This window comes from Colias eurytheme, chromosome 26 (genome assembly GCF_061535395.1).
Source record: "Colias eurytheme isolate Ceu_HAF_F1 chromosome 26, ilColEury1 Martin Lab GWU primary, whole genome shotgun sequence".
Taxonomy (NCBI): Eukaryota; Metazoa; Arthropoda; class Insecta; order Lepidoptera; family Pieridae; genus Colias; species Colias eurytheme.
The window spans coordinates 4,196,743-4,211,874 of NC_143005.1; the positions used below are offsets into that span (position 1 = coordinate 4,196,743).

The following is a 15,132-nucleotide window of genomic DNA, read 5'->3' on the forward strand; positions in this document are numbered from 1 at the left end:
TTTTATTTTATATATATAAGGGATTTTAAATTAAACTATATGTGTTTCTCCTCTGAAAAAGATGAGACTTTATTTTAATATTTGCACATTTAACATACGTATAACTTTTACATTAACTAGACCGGGAGATATTGACACAAAATTTCGAGTCATTTGTAACAGGATGGCGGTTCTACAGGGGTCTTAGTACGCAATGACAAAAAGAAAAACGATGGTGTGAACGCTGGTACCGGCGGCTTAGTCGCGTAGGCGTTAGTCGAACTCGTCGGAAAAATAGCGAAGTCAAACAATTTGTAACACAAAAATTTTAGAATTTACCGATAGCCCATAAGAAAGAAGTAGGCGGTAGTGTCATGCCATACTTTTCCGGTGTGACTTACAGCCCGCCATACCGACGCGAATGTGTTGATTTAAAAAAAAACAATTCAACCATTTGTACCAGGCTAACTTTTGCACAGGTAACCATCGTCGTGCAGCCATTTACGAAAATCGCCATGCCATACTTTTCGGACGATTCCAAATGGTCGCCATACCGCCGAAAATCTGCAAATTTTTTTTTTCGCCGAACCATTTGTACCACCCTAAATTTTTTTTCAACAACTCCTGAATGATTATAAATAGAAGTGTGATAATGCTATACCTGTGGGAGGTGGCGAATGTGTATAAGATTTTTTTTTATTGTAAGATTTTATTCGTATTTTGAACGATTAGTAACAGTATGGCACTAATTTTTCCTGTAAGTTTGAGGTTCAACGAATATAAATACAAAATTTCAAAGATCTAGGTGGTGGAAATCTTCACTTATATAAATTAATACTAAATTAATTTTTTAAGTATGGCAGCACTTTTTCCCCCTACTAGAAGTATGGTAAATATAATAATGGTCACATTTTATCAAATACTCTCCAAAAATCCAAATGCAATACTGGTACAAAAAGTTTGGCGAAAAAAAAAATTTTTGCAGATTTTCGGCGGTATGGCGACCATTTGGAATCGTCCGAAAAGTATGGCATGGCGATTTTCGTAAATAGCTGCACGACGATGGTTACCTGTGCAAAAGTTAGCCTGGTACAAATGGTTGAATTGTTTTTTTTTTTAATCAACACATTCGCGTCGGTATGGCGGGCTGTAAGTCACACCGGAAAAGTATGGCATGACACTACCGCCTACTTCTTTTTTATGGGCTATTGGTAAATTCTAAAATTTTTGTGTTACAAATCGTTTGACTTTCGCTATTTTTCCGACGAGTTCGACTAACGCCTACGCGACTAAGCCGCCGGTACCAGTGTTCACACCATCGTTTTGCACGCCTCATAAGCGAAGCGTTGAGGTGGGTACTACTGTCACTTCGCGCAAAACATCTGATTTTTCAAACTTAAAATGTCTTTATGTATCATACATTGCACTTGTAAGATAATACATACACACACATATTAAGAAAAAACACTATTTTTAACATTCATGATATTTTTGATGTCATTTTTGTTATTTAAACTAGTTAAAAAACAGTTTAAAAAAGTTCTGTCTTGGACGTCCGTGTGTCTGTATGTGCGGAGGATTTTCTTGTTAACACGATAGCGACCGAAATACTTTACTAATCGAGTCTTTTTTTTTCTCTTACGCTTGAGTATGCTCAGGAATAGAACCCTTTCATTTTTCAGGGTCTGATTCGATGTGGTTTAATTGTTATTAAATAAACAAAAATAATAATTAATAAATAATTATTAAAAAAAAATTACGAGGCGTGCACTTTTGGATTTTCCAAACTATTTCTTTTTGTCATTGCGTACTAAGACCCCTGTAGAACCGCCATCCTGTTACAAATGACTCGAAATTTTGTGTCAATATCTCCCGGTCTATACGTAATAATTATAATTTTTGAATGAAATGTGTGCTTTATGTTCACGGTACCAAACGACTGCACGTGGCACCTGCGGACAGCGTAAACTGGTTTATTCTGGTTTTGTGCGTGTTTCCACTTTCCACTATCAAGTGACGATTTATTTATTTGTTTTGTTTCGTAATTATTATGGTCAAATATTAATTATGAAACAAATTATTATGGACACGATATTTTATTGTTTCACGGTAGTCGCCTTGTCGTTTGCTCAAGGACGTGAAATTGAATGATATATTTTTTTTTATAAAGTCAAAACCATTTTCTTTCAAATAAAAACTTGTTTTTATTGAAAACAAAAGTGTTGCTAGGAATAAGTATAAAATTAAATAGTAATGTTAGGATATCGAAACATTTTTGTATAGGCCAGAACGATATAGTGGAAACGCGCTCTAAGATCTGAGTAATATACACACCACTACATATGCAAAAATTTCTCCAAGCTAATTTACCTGTACAATGTTACATTATTCAATTCAATTCAATTTCTGGAAATGAAAAATTTATAGGTACTTGTCTTAATTACAATTTATGGATTTCACATTAAATAATATAATACTAACAATTTGTAAAGGTTTATAAACATGACACCAATATACATACCTAGTAGTTTTTACATAGGCAATTAGCCTCAAGAGTGATTTTTATTAATTTCATCGTTCAATATACATACATTCAATTGTCAGTTTAAAAAATAGATTCGACACCCACAGGTGCTTAAAACTATAATAGCTTTACTTGAAATTTGAATGCAATTCATAAAATAGTAATCAAATAATACATACGTGCTATTCTTAGATAGGAGTTGGTATAAACATTTTGTTTGTTTTACAGTTTTTATTCATTTATGCATCTCACTGCACAAGAAGATACTTTAACAAGAAAGAAACTGCTTAAACATAAACTTGAAAAGTCTATTTGACTGATAAAATCTATGTTAGAAAATAAAAGCACTATGTCTCCAATAATTTTGCCATCATATATGATAATTTAATAAATTAAGCTACCTATAAGTTAAAAAGTCTGTATACAGTTTGAGTTAAGAGTGTGTGTGTAATTCCAAATCATATCTAAGAAAGACAAGCAAAATCACATGAAAATAACACTGGATTCAATTTCTAGTACAGTTTAAGATTATTCGAAACACTCAGTTTAACACGTATGTATTCTGGAATATAACAGTTACACTAACTTTAAAACTAAGTCCTAATACCTTACTTACTATAGCTTGACCGCAACCGCTGTACCGCTGTATAGGTATGTGCATTGTGCGCGGTGAGGCGGGTGAGAGTACCGATCGTTCCGTTTCTTTCTAACTTCTAAGGGCGCTTGTGCACTACAAGGAATTTTACTGTCCGGCATTCCGATTTTTTACGGTCCGGTTGGCATGAAAAAACCGATGAATTGGCTTGTGCACCTGTCCGTCTATACTCGGATCAGTGCGGTACAGTTTGGCGGACACAAAAAACCATCCGGAATAGGGAAAAGTGAAATGTCGGACAGTAAAATTACGTATAATGCAAGCTAGTATTTAGATTAATGACGTGCCATACCGGACCGTAAAAAATCGGAATGCCGGACAGTAAAATTCCTTGTAGTGCACAAACGCTCTAACTCGTGCTCTTTCTTACCCAGTCCCCGCCTCACCGCACATACCTAGGGCGCGGTACAGCGGTTGCGGTCAAACTATAGGTAAGAATACTAAAAAAAAAATGTGATTAGAAGTGGTTAAAAAGCTTCAGGTACAAAATACACAATACACATGGAAATAAAGGCACAAACATTTATCCTACTGTCATAAAGGCACAATACACCAATATTTTTATTTATTCGTATTCGATTATAATGATTACTTAAAATAATTAAAAAAACACATCTAACATTTTTATGCCATTTATATAGTTACATATTATTACACTCAGATCAATGTTTTGATTGATCTGAGCAATGACATTAATTTATTTTAATACCATAAATTGCTGCAGATTGAACATCGTTAAACTCGTACTTAATAGTATTTATGTGCAGACAATATTTTTCTTCACGAAATTGATCAACAAAACTATTTAGTTACTTAATAGTGATAAGTGTTCATCGAAGTTAATACATTCTAAACTTATGCCTTACAATTATTACTGACTGTGCACAAATACAAATATCACGTCTAAAAGCTCGTTTAATGCTTTAAACATTAGACTATTTATTTATAATACATTTTATTAAAATTCCTTTTATGTTTTCTAAACACATAATCTACATAGGCACATTTAATAAAAAAACATTTGGTAGCGCCTAAAATAATACATAGGTACCTACTATAAATTTAAGAAGTTACGAAAATCTTTATTTAAATTATGTATTAGGTAGGTAATACTTCAGTGTTATTATTTTTGGTGCCACCAATATAAGAAGCTTAAGATAGGCAGTACATTTAAATATAATGTAGTGGTATTGTCAAAGTATAAGAGCTTAAAAAATATTAGTAATAATACTGTGATAGGCATTAGTGAGTAATTATGAAGTATTTTAGAGACAAGATGGAGGTAGCATTGCATTAAAACTCACATATTTTTTTATAGATAGAATAAGACCAAATTGAGATCAAATCGATCATTCGTATTAAAACAGTCAAATAATTAAACACCAATAATATTGTATTTAAAAATTGCAAACGTCCGCTCGTAAGTGGCGCTTTATCTTCTTTTTCACTCTCACGCATAAACATATCGCCGTCTCGTGTAACATTAATTTTAATATAAAATATTACCCAAATACATATTTTGCTTTAAAAAAATGCTGTGCACCGCAAAAAACAGGGCATTTTTGACACAAATACATAAATAAAAGGATTTAAAAAGGATTTACGCGCCCGCGCCTAAGTTTATCCAGCGTGAGAGCGTGCCTAACTGTATGCGAGTCAGGCAAATACCTGACTTTCATATTATACGAAGAGACAATACAACATATAGCTATACCTTAAAAACATATTCGCAAATCAATAATTTTGAATTTTATATTATCTTGGACAGGATAACTTGTTTTTTAGAATAATCGTTTATACAATATTATGCTCTGTAATATTTTATAGTATATTTCGCCTTAAAACATAAATAAAAAATTCAATACTACCTACTTCTACAATGTTTAGTTTATAATTAAATTGAAAAATGCTTTTTAATATTTGGTCGTAATAAATCATTTTAATAATTGACGTTATTTAAAATGATGTGTTTAAAATTCATATGTAAATTTTATTTTTTTAAATGGTGAGAATAATGTATTGTATATTTAAATTCGCATATTTAGTGCTAAAAGTGTATAATATTATCATGTCTTAAGTTGTGGTAAAATTCTTTAATTTAATTATTTTAATTTCTAAATTTTATTGTGCGTTTAAAACAAACCTAATTTATAAATAATACTAATAAAAAGAGAATGACTAGTGCAACGAAAATTGTACAAAACATTTCATTACCTAATTACTAATCTTATATATAAAAATGAATCGCAAAATGTGTTGGTAAGCGCATAACTCGAGAACGGCTGAACCGATTTCGATAATTCTTTTTTTAATATATTCCTTGAAGTACGAGGATGGTTATTATGTAGAGAAAACGTAAATATGTACCACGGGCGAAGCCGGGGCGGACCGCTAGTTTAAAATAAATGCAAAAAAAAGTTATAATCTAATTAAATATTTTGTGACATGGCAAGAAATCAGGCTTGCTAGTTGCTCAATGGCTTAGTATCTGTAAAATAATTGTTGAAATACCTACAAATAATAAATAAACCTACATTACACACATATTTTATCCAATTATCTATACATAATACTATATGAAATTAAATTAAACAATAGAATAACTACATATGTAAGCATTGAATAATTAATGTTACCAGTGTATGAAATATGTCACATACATATAATATTTGAATAATTAATATAAATTCATAACTTTTAATTATTATGACTTTTGGACCATGATTATCTATCTACATTCAATAACTATAAACATTCGATCTTTACGTCGATAAACAGTGTTCACAACACAATAATGAATCAAAGCACCAAAGTAAATTAAATAGTGTGCGTTTAAAACAATTTATATCATGATTACGTATAATGAGAAGTACCAATTTCATTCTCAATAGTTTAAATATGTTTTTGTATACCAATAACAAAAAAATGTGGAATGCAAATAACTATGCTAAATAAATGAATACCTAATGGTTAATATTTCACTTGGATCATTTTATATTACGAAATTAATATTACATATATTCCACCCCTATTTATGTTAGTTTTGTAATTGAATAAGACATATTAAATGAATTATTAAAAAAATATTTTGAGGTTATGTTAATGCGTCATACTTTTATTTCAACATAAAGCGACAAATAATATAAATACCTTGTTACTATCATGAATTAATTCATTGCAATTCATATATAAAATACTCCAAATGAAAATCAACTTAACTAATTGTAAAGTGGTCTATTCTACACACCAACTTGAACAAACATCTATTCACATGCCAATTTGCTATCAAACGAACTGAGCGCTATACCAAACGCTTGTAAAGCACACAATGGATATCTAAAATCCATTGTGAACACATCCTCTGATATCCTACCAAATTGCATGACAACATAATCTGGTTCTGAATCGTGTACAATTTGGAAGTTCTTCACACTTGCCTGGGTTACTCTGCCGTGAAAGTTGAGCACGTATGACTGTGTTTCATCGTTCCATACTGGTGTTTTATTGTGTAATACGACGATATCATCGAAATTTTGGCTTTTCCATCGTTCTAACAGGGTTTCGCTGTCATCTTGCGGTGCGATTGTGACTCGCTGTCGGTCTGGCGTCATTCCCGGTAATATGACAGTCATCTTTCTTGGTCCTTTGAATCCGAGTACATTTGTGTCCTGTAAATTATTTTCCTCACATAAAAAGATAATAAGTGAAGTATAAGACTTTATACCATGCAAAACATAACAATAGCGGTTAAACTGCTTTTATTTGTAAGTTTTTTGTGACAGTCACTAAATTAAAACAATCCTAATATTCACATGCCCTAACATCTAACAAAAAAACCTTCTACACTTTTATATTATTAGTCACTTGCACTAAAAAATTTAATACCAAACAAAAAACAACAGATTTTCACGACTTTTCCTTAAAATCAACATCTACATTTTACAACCATCATTTTCAATTAAACCCTCGTCTGTCGGAACACAGATCTGAGCCAAAAATTTTGTACCCGTTGTCTGTCGTGGCACAGATCTGTGCCAAATCATCGCCGGTTGGAAATTAGCTCATTGTAACGCAAATATAGTTCAAATCTGCATAAACGACTATTTAGTTGATAGCTTATGAATTACTGAATATTTAAAGTCCATCACTTAATAATTTGACCGATAAATATTCGAAATATAACATTAATTATGTCATACTTTAGTCGAGTAACTTTTAAATTTTAAAGTTTTAAAAAATGTAAAATTTTGCGGAAAGTTGATAAACGGTAAGTATTTATTGTTCTTTTTATTATTATTCACTATATATCCTAATGTTTATGTGCCGAAATAATGAAAATTACCAATAATTATACCACAAATAATGGCTCCAAATATGTATCTACCATTTCACTGTACGTTGCTTAGTTTTTGACCCCTGGTTAATCGTATTTTATTTTTAATATTTTATTTGTTTTTTACATCATTTAACAAGAAATTTTATGAAGATTTTTATAATATAATTCAAAATTTGATACTGTGTTCCATTTTAAAGATATTTCGTTTTCAATTCAGAACCGACAATAATTTCCCCGTAAAATTCGCGTACAGGATGTTCGCATATTGTATGAAATTGAAAAATTTAATTGTTCGTCTTCATACATATGTTTTGTTTATATTGATGGGTATCGTTTTTGTGGTATTTATTGTCCTCAGGTTTAATACGATATAATCAACTATACAAATAATTATAGTCCGTTACCTCTATGGAATTCCTTTAATTTTAGTATATTATGGTTAAAAGTGTATATTATATGCTGGAAAAATAGTAAAAAAAACCTACATCGGGAACAATGGTTTTCACTATGACCTATATATAGGACAAAGTGACTATGTTACTATGTAATTTGTGTAGGACAAACTGGAAAAGAAATTTAACACATTAATTGTACAACATATTCTTACCTTAATACAAATGCAACATATTATTTTTTATTGGGGAACCATATGTTTCTGAAAAAATAAAAAACCGGCCAAGTGCGAGTCGGACTCGCGCACCGAGGGCTTCGTACAAACTTATTTTTTTAATTATGCTGTAGGTATCTTTTAATTCATATTTTAGAATTCTTTATCTGTGCTATAAGACGTTGCTATTGTAAGTTTTTATAACCTTGCAAATGTCGAAAATTACGAAAATTTGCAGCATAAACGGTTGTATCTTTTGATTGCGTTGGCATATATTATGTTTGATTCTGTTTTTATTTTGTTTTTCTGTCGTCTCACAATTTCAAAATGAACGACAACACGGGAGTTGTCATTTTTGAAACCCAGATAGTCCAAAGATGTTTTTACACATATTTTGGGGTTATTTCTTTAAAACTGGAAGAATGTTTTTTTATAGTTTTGAACCTCAATACGATTCGCGCTTCAAGGACTCCGAACAAACCTACTTTTTATTTTGACCCGTAGGTTTTGATTCCCTTGCTAGTAGTTGCGGTTTTCAGAATATGCCGCATATGAATATTATTTCTTCTGATTGCGTCTTAAATCTTATATCTCCATACCAATTTGCATGAAATTTGGTATGACCTAGCGCAGATTGAAGAATAATTTCGAAAAACATAAAATTTCGGAGTTACAACATAATAAGAATGTTGTGTGGTTTTATGAAACCACGGTAAAAGTGAAACTGTTCGAACGGTTCCGAACACTGCCTTATACCTACTCGGCAGCCGACCGTCACGCGACATGCGCTACACAGACCAAAAAGTTTGAGAAGATGTAATAAAAGTTTCACTTTAAAAATTGGTTTGTTCGGAGCCCACGGTGTGCGAGTCCGACTCTCACTTGGCCGGTTTTTTATTCTTATGTACTATATGTAGTACATTCGTAGGCCGAATGTTAAAGCTGATGTAGATCGCTGTCTGAAGATTATTTTTATTTGCATTCATGACTTTAAATAGCCTTGGAACATTACTTATTTAATAAAACGAATTAAATGCATCATTTGCAGTACGCCTGCAAATATAAATCTACCCTCTCATTTTGTAAATGACTAGCGATAACAATTATTGTAGACGCCTTTTGGTGTCAAAACTGCTTCTATTACCCAGAAGAAGAATGCAATTTTTCTATTTGAAGATATCACATTGCTGTTTAAACTACATAATCAATAATAACTTATTTGTTAGGTAACCCTAAAATAAACTTCCGTCTTGATATTTTAATTTTCTTTCGAAAATAAAAATTTGTATTTGATAGAATAACCTTTTCTGATTCGTAAGCATTTGAGTATCAATAAAAGAGAATTCAAATGGATCCAAACAACGATTCTTATGGCAATGGAAGACAAGACACTCCAAGGCTTACTTTAACAATAGGACGTAACAGTATTTGAAATCAAGAAATATAACTCTGTATATTTTGTCAAATGAACAGATAATAATACTAACACGATTAGTGTTTGGGAATTTACAGCTTTTAATTCCTGATACCAGGATTCTTCATGAAATTCTACACATAACACGTCTTACTTTATTCCAATCAAAATATTTTTTAAGTTTCATGCTGTTTGTGTACTATGGACTCCCTAAACTACTGAACCGATTTTAATACAATTTTACCGATTAGTTTATATCTTAATTACAATATGCTTGGAAATACTGCATGTACAACTAGATTGGATAGCGTTCATCACTTTCCTGATCACATTCAAGTGGAACCTCGTGGTAATAAATCGTCGTCTCGAGGCGGTCGTTGTGTCCGAACTCCGATGTATAAGAAAAAATGAACAGAAGTTAACGTTATTTATGCTAAGTTGCAAATATTCCTATTTATTGGCCAATGTTGGCGTCAACACCACACATTACAACCACATGAGTATATAAATAGTACAGACACAAAGCTTCTTGAATTTTTTTTTCTGTCAGTTAAGTAAAATTTATTTAAGTAAAACATTTAGATGTATAATAATTGTTTATTTATTTTGAATCTTTAAGTTTATTGATTTTTATCCTTAACATAAGCTGTATTTTATAAAAAATATTTAAAACTCGAATTTCCGAAATTTTTGATTTATAAGTTAAATGTAACGGTTTATAATTAAGTTATGGTATAATAAAATGTAGATTTCACTTTTGTACAGCTTAGACATTTTTCTGTATGGATACAGTGCCTTTCGATTTGTAGTTGGACAACATTTCATTTTATAGGTACTATATTATAATAATTAAGAGCATGAAAGAAAAAAAAGCATCTTCATAATGCTATTGTTACCACAAAAAATATTTTCTTAATCGCTAATTTTAAGAAAAAATAAATTAAAATTAAAAATGATGTGGAGACGTTATACATACAGACGTTAGAACAAAGTCCACCATAAGAATGAAGTCATTTAGGAATAAGACGATTTTTAAACATTAATAAAAACCTAAATATTTTAAAAAAGTAAAAATTACTGTTAGTTTTTATCTAGTTTTGATTAAAATAAAAATAAAAAAAAAGTAGCAAAAATTTTTGAAATGTTCTAATTTTGGAGCAGACTGTAATGTCTGTATTTGTATGAACATATGTGGAGATCGCGTCCACTTATTTTCATGCGTAAACGATGATATTCATACTCAACTTTCTCGAATTTTTATAAAATAAACCTATGTTTTTGTTATATTCACTCAAAAGATTGTCTATTCTAGTGTGAAAATACAAAAATAAAAATCTAAAATACCTTGATATTATTTTATTATGAGTATTTTTCTTAACAATGTCGTATTTTTTCAAAATGTGTGGGAAAAAATGGTTCTAATAAATAAAATAAACATGCCAGGGAGTAAGTAAGGTAACTAATATAAAGTTTGGTTATCTAGTTAGCATCAAAATTTACAAGAGTGTCACAGGTTAAAGTTTATATCACAAATTTTAATATCGAAAAAAATCGGCAAATCAGCGCCGACCGCTCGAATTTCTCCGACAGACAGCACCTTTTTGACGCGGCGCGCCGCGACAGCTGAGGGGTTAAACAAAACTTTATTTAAAAAAAAGACGGGTTGCACTCCGGGAGTGCCGGCAGAAGTGAAAACTTGATTATTAACGTTCAGCATGTTTGATATTTTGGAATGGTATCCGTCTTACGCATGGAATATAAGGGCTAAAAAAAAAATCCATCTTACGCTTTTTCGATCAGGTCACGTGTCCTGACGCGAGTTTAAGATTTTATACCCACCGCTAAAGATGTTTTCACTTCAAAAACTTACATAAACCACAGCAGCGAGCTCATGCCTAGTTGGATCTCTAGAACTCTTTCGCCAAGCTTTCCCACTATCGTACACTGTGAATGCCGTTCCCAATAGATTGGACCTCAGTTTGCCCGCAAAGCTATCAGCTTGTCGAGTTAATTCAGTTGGATCTGTTGATATGAGGTAATTCGACGTGGTCGACTTCTTTCGTTTGCGACCTGGAATAGTTTAGATTTTGATTAATCGGTATGATAAAAAAGTTTTTTCTGTAATAACTTAATTATAAAACTGAGTTTGTTTCTTTGCTAGTAGTTAAATTATTTTATTTATCATCGAAGCGATAGTCTATCTATACTATCGATACTAATATTATAAAGAGGAAAGGTTTGTAATTATGTATGTATGTATGGTTTTCACGCATAAACTACTGGACCGATTTTGATGAAATTTGGCACAGACAATCTTTAGACCCTGAGAAAGAACATAGGCTACCTTTTATTGCGAAATATGTACCACGGGCGAAGCCGGGGCGGACCGCTAGTATATTATATAGCTATATCACGCTAGGACCAGTAGCAGCGGATAAATGCGCGTAAATTCATTACACAGGCACAGCTAGTCAATGAATAATACAGATTAAATGTTGATATAGTAAATTTTTGTCTTAAGCAGTGTTATCTCACCTGCTAACAAAAACACTTTCTTGCCGTAATCCTTTTCAAGATGCAAGAAGTATGTAGGATACAATCCTCTATCCATCCCCTTCCTATCGCGTGCGATACGACATTTGTACAATGTGCCATGTTTTGCCGGAGTCGTAACAAAAGTCTCCACTGCACCTTCGACAGATCCTTCTATTTCTGCAGTCTAGAATAAAAAAACAATTTATTTATATACTTCAAATTTTTGTAATTAAGATTATGGATAAATACATACTGATAATTTTTGACTTAAACTTTACCTGTCTTATTTACTTAATTGTAGTGTAAAGACACAATTATTGGTATGGTTTAAATTCTACCTTGTCATTATAACAAAGCATAATATATTGGTTATAGGAAAGCCACATTAACGTACCATTACTTTTGTATTAATACAATACATGGTGGACTTGCAATCAATAATATTCATATACAACATTGTGTTATTTGAGCAATGTAATTATTAAAAATTTTATTATAAAAGGTGTCTGAATCTGATATCAAATTTTAGATGGCAAAAGAAACACTTCCATAACAATATATATGATAACAAGAAATGTATTGTGTTGTGTGTATCTATTTTATTCAATTACCTGGCTAGGCGACTCGTCACGTCGCGGCCGGCCCTGCATCGGTGCAACAGCCGCGTCCGCACAAATATCGTCCACACTAGCGTCCCTACCAACACTGCACACGGGAACACTTTCTCCTTCCTCCCCGCTGCCTGAGGTCACGTCATCACCCACTGTTAGGACTTCTATCTGGTTACCTAGTTCTGGATAAATAAATAAATAATAAATAAATATTATAGGACATTATTACACAAATCGACCTAGTCCCACAGTAAGCTAAGCTTGTGTTGTGGGTACTAGGAGACGATAAATCTAATATTTAATACATACATATACAATAGATAATAACACCCAGACCCAAGAACAAATAATTGAGTTCATCACACAAATATTTGCCCTGACCAGGGATCGAACCCGGGACCGTCGGCTCAGTAGGCAGTTACTTTACCACTGCGCCAACCGCGTCGTCCGATTTAAATTAAGAAATTGTTTACGTTAAGATTGAAATATTATGATGGAGGTTATTTGTAAAGAGGATACAATGAATTGAGATATATAGTATGTAGAATTTTTATTTATGTATTTGGTACATAGCGGTGTTAGTTATAGGTATGATGTTGCTTTTACGACACTATAATACCAATTTATAAGCATTATCTTGTGTTTGCTTAAGAAATAAATGTTATAAAAAAAAACCTGTAACTTCCCTATTGTCTGATTTTGTATAATCAGCGTTATATGTATAACACAATGTCAGAGTTCATTCAATAAAGACGCTATTGTTTTCAAATTCTACCTTGTTTTCAGAATGACTCAACAAAATCAATATTCTACATTAGTCATTCAACCACATAGTCAATACTCATAACATTTAACTGATATGAATGCATATTATGTTCTGAGAAATAAGTGGATTATGTCATAAGATCAGAATTACCAAATCTTGTACAAAATAATATTTATTGCTCAGATGATGTCTGTGGTCGCATGTATTTTGTCATTCAAATTCACAATTACATAGATTTTTAAAACAATTTGTTTTACAGTAATAATGATTTATTTCATTTATAAAGTACCTTATTAAATTAAGACAGAGTTATTCGGATTGACTGACCGATTGATTAAATACAATCGCACCATATCATAAATATCTTTGTTACATTGTCCTTATCGCTACCAATTTCTTAACTGAGATAAAATCTATATTGACTTAAGAAAAAAAATTTTCTTCACCAGATATGATATTGATGGTTGTTTCCTCGGTCAACCTTACCTACTGTACCTAATTTATTTTGTGGTATCTTACTAATATTAAAGTTGTAGTTGAATATTTGTTACTCTTTAAAAAAAAACAGTTCATGAAATAATTGTTATGATATTTGTTAAAGTTAAATTATAGTATATAGGCTATTTTTTATCACAGAACCAAACAAGTGAAGCAACAGGAGCAAGATAGAATATTATATATATATATATATATATATATATTGTAGGTACCTATTATGTAAAAGTAGAAAACTATAATAACTACACTTCATAGCAGTTAGCACTTAACAACAAGAAGTAACAACAAAACACAATGCAGCACACTAGTTTTAGTTTGAGGTTTGTAATATATATTACTAACATGTTGAATATAAATAAAATATTACAAAAAATCATAGAAAAGCATTTTTTAAATTATGAGACCGACAGATATAACTTACCATCATATGTTGATATTCTATTGGTCTGCAGGGGTATAACTTGATCAGGGTTAACTGGAGACATAAGAAATTGCATCGGACCATCATAGCCTGTTATGAAAAAAATAAAATGCGTAACATAAAAAAAAAATAATATGCGACAATCATGCATAAAACGGAAAATTGGAATGCACTCAGTAAGGAAGAGAAGGATAAAATTTTATCGTATACCATGTAATTCTCTAGAGCGGCTTCCAGATATAGGGCGCTTCGCAGAACCGACTCTCAAATCATTTGCTTGAACCAAACCTGAGTTCTGTCTCTTCTGTTTCATCTTCTGCTCCATTATCTGCCGCTATAATAAATTATTTAATGATTTTTAGAAACGTAAAATGAAGGTTTCGATCTTAGAATTTGAATTAAAAGAAAATTGTATTTTGGACTTACTTGCTGTTCGATTTTTTGATCGCGAATATTTGTCGAAGCCATTGTCTTGTATTGTATTTCACTCGCTGAATTTATTCAAATGATTTTATTATTGTTGACTCAGTTCATGCATATATGAGTTATTCATAAAAACATTTTTTTTTCAATTCAATTATCTGTTTTTTGTTTATAAATCATCTTGCCTACCGTTGCTTGGAAATCAGTTGTCAAATTCTTTTTTTTTCCTTTTTGAAACCGCAAATTGTACAGTAGTATAGATACGAGACAATTTCGTCGCCGTTTTCGACCGACGCGACGCGACAGTTTTATTTTAAAACAATTCCCCTATTTTTATTTGCTCTTTGTAAATTGAAAATTTTG

At 31.4% G+C, this 15,132-nt stretch overlaps 1 protein-coding gene across 1 annotated transcript; it reads right to left on the minus strand.

The window, feature by feature from the left end:
• Positions 1-5,784: 5,784 nt before the first annotated feature.
• On the minus strand, positions 5,785-14,959 carry ktub (Tub domain-containing protein ktub). The gene is made up of 7 exons (XM_090116768.1): positions 14,773-14,959; positions 14,557-14,680; positions 14,347-14,436; positions 12,662-12,843; positions 12,051-12,234; positions 11,386-11,585; positions 5,785-6,826 (listed from the first exon to the last, which is right to left on the minus strand). Exons 1-7 carry the CDS (start codon positions 14,812-14,814, stop codon positions 6,422-6,424), a joined length of 1,227 nt encoding a protein of 408 aa, XP_089972894.1. The 5' UTR covers positions 14,815-14,959; the 3' UTR covers positions 5,785-6,421.
• Positions 14,960-15,132: the final 173 nt, after the last annotated feature.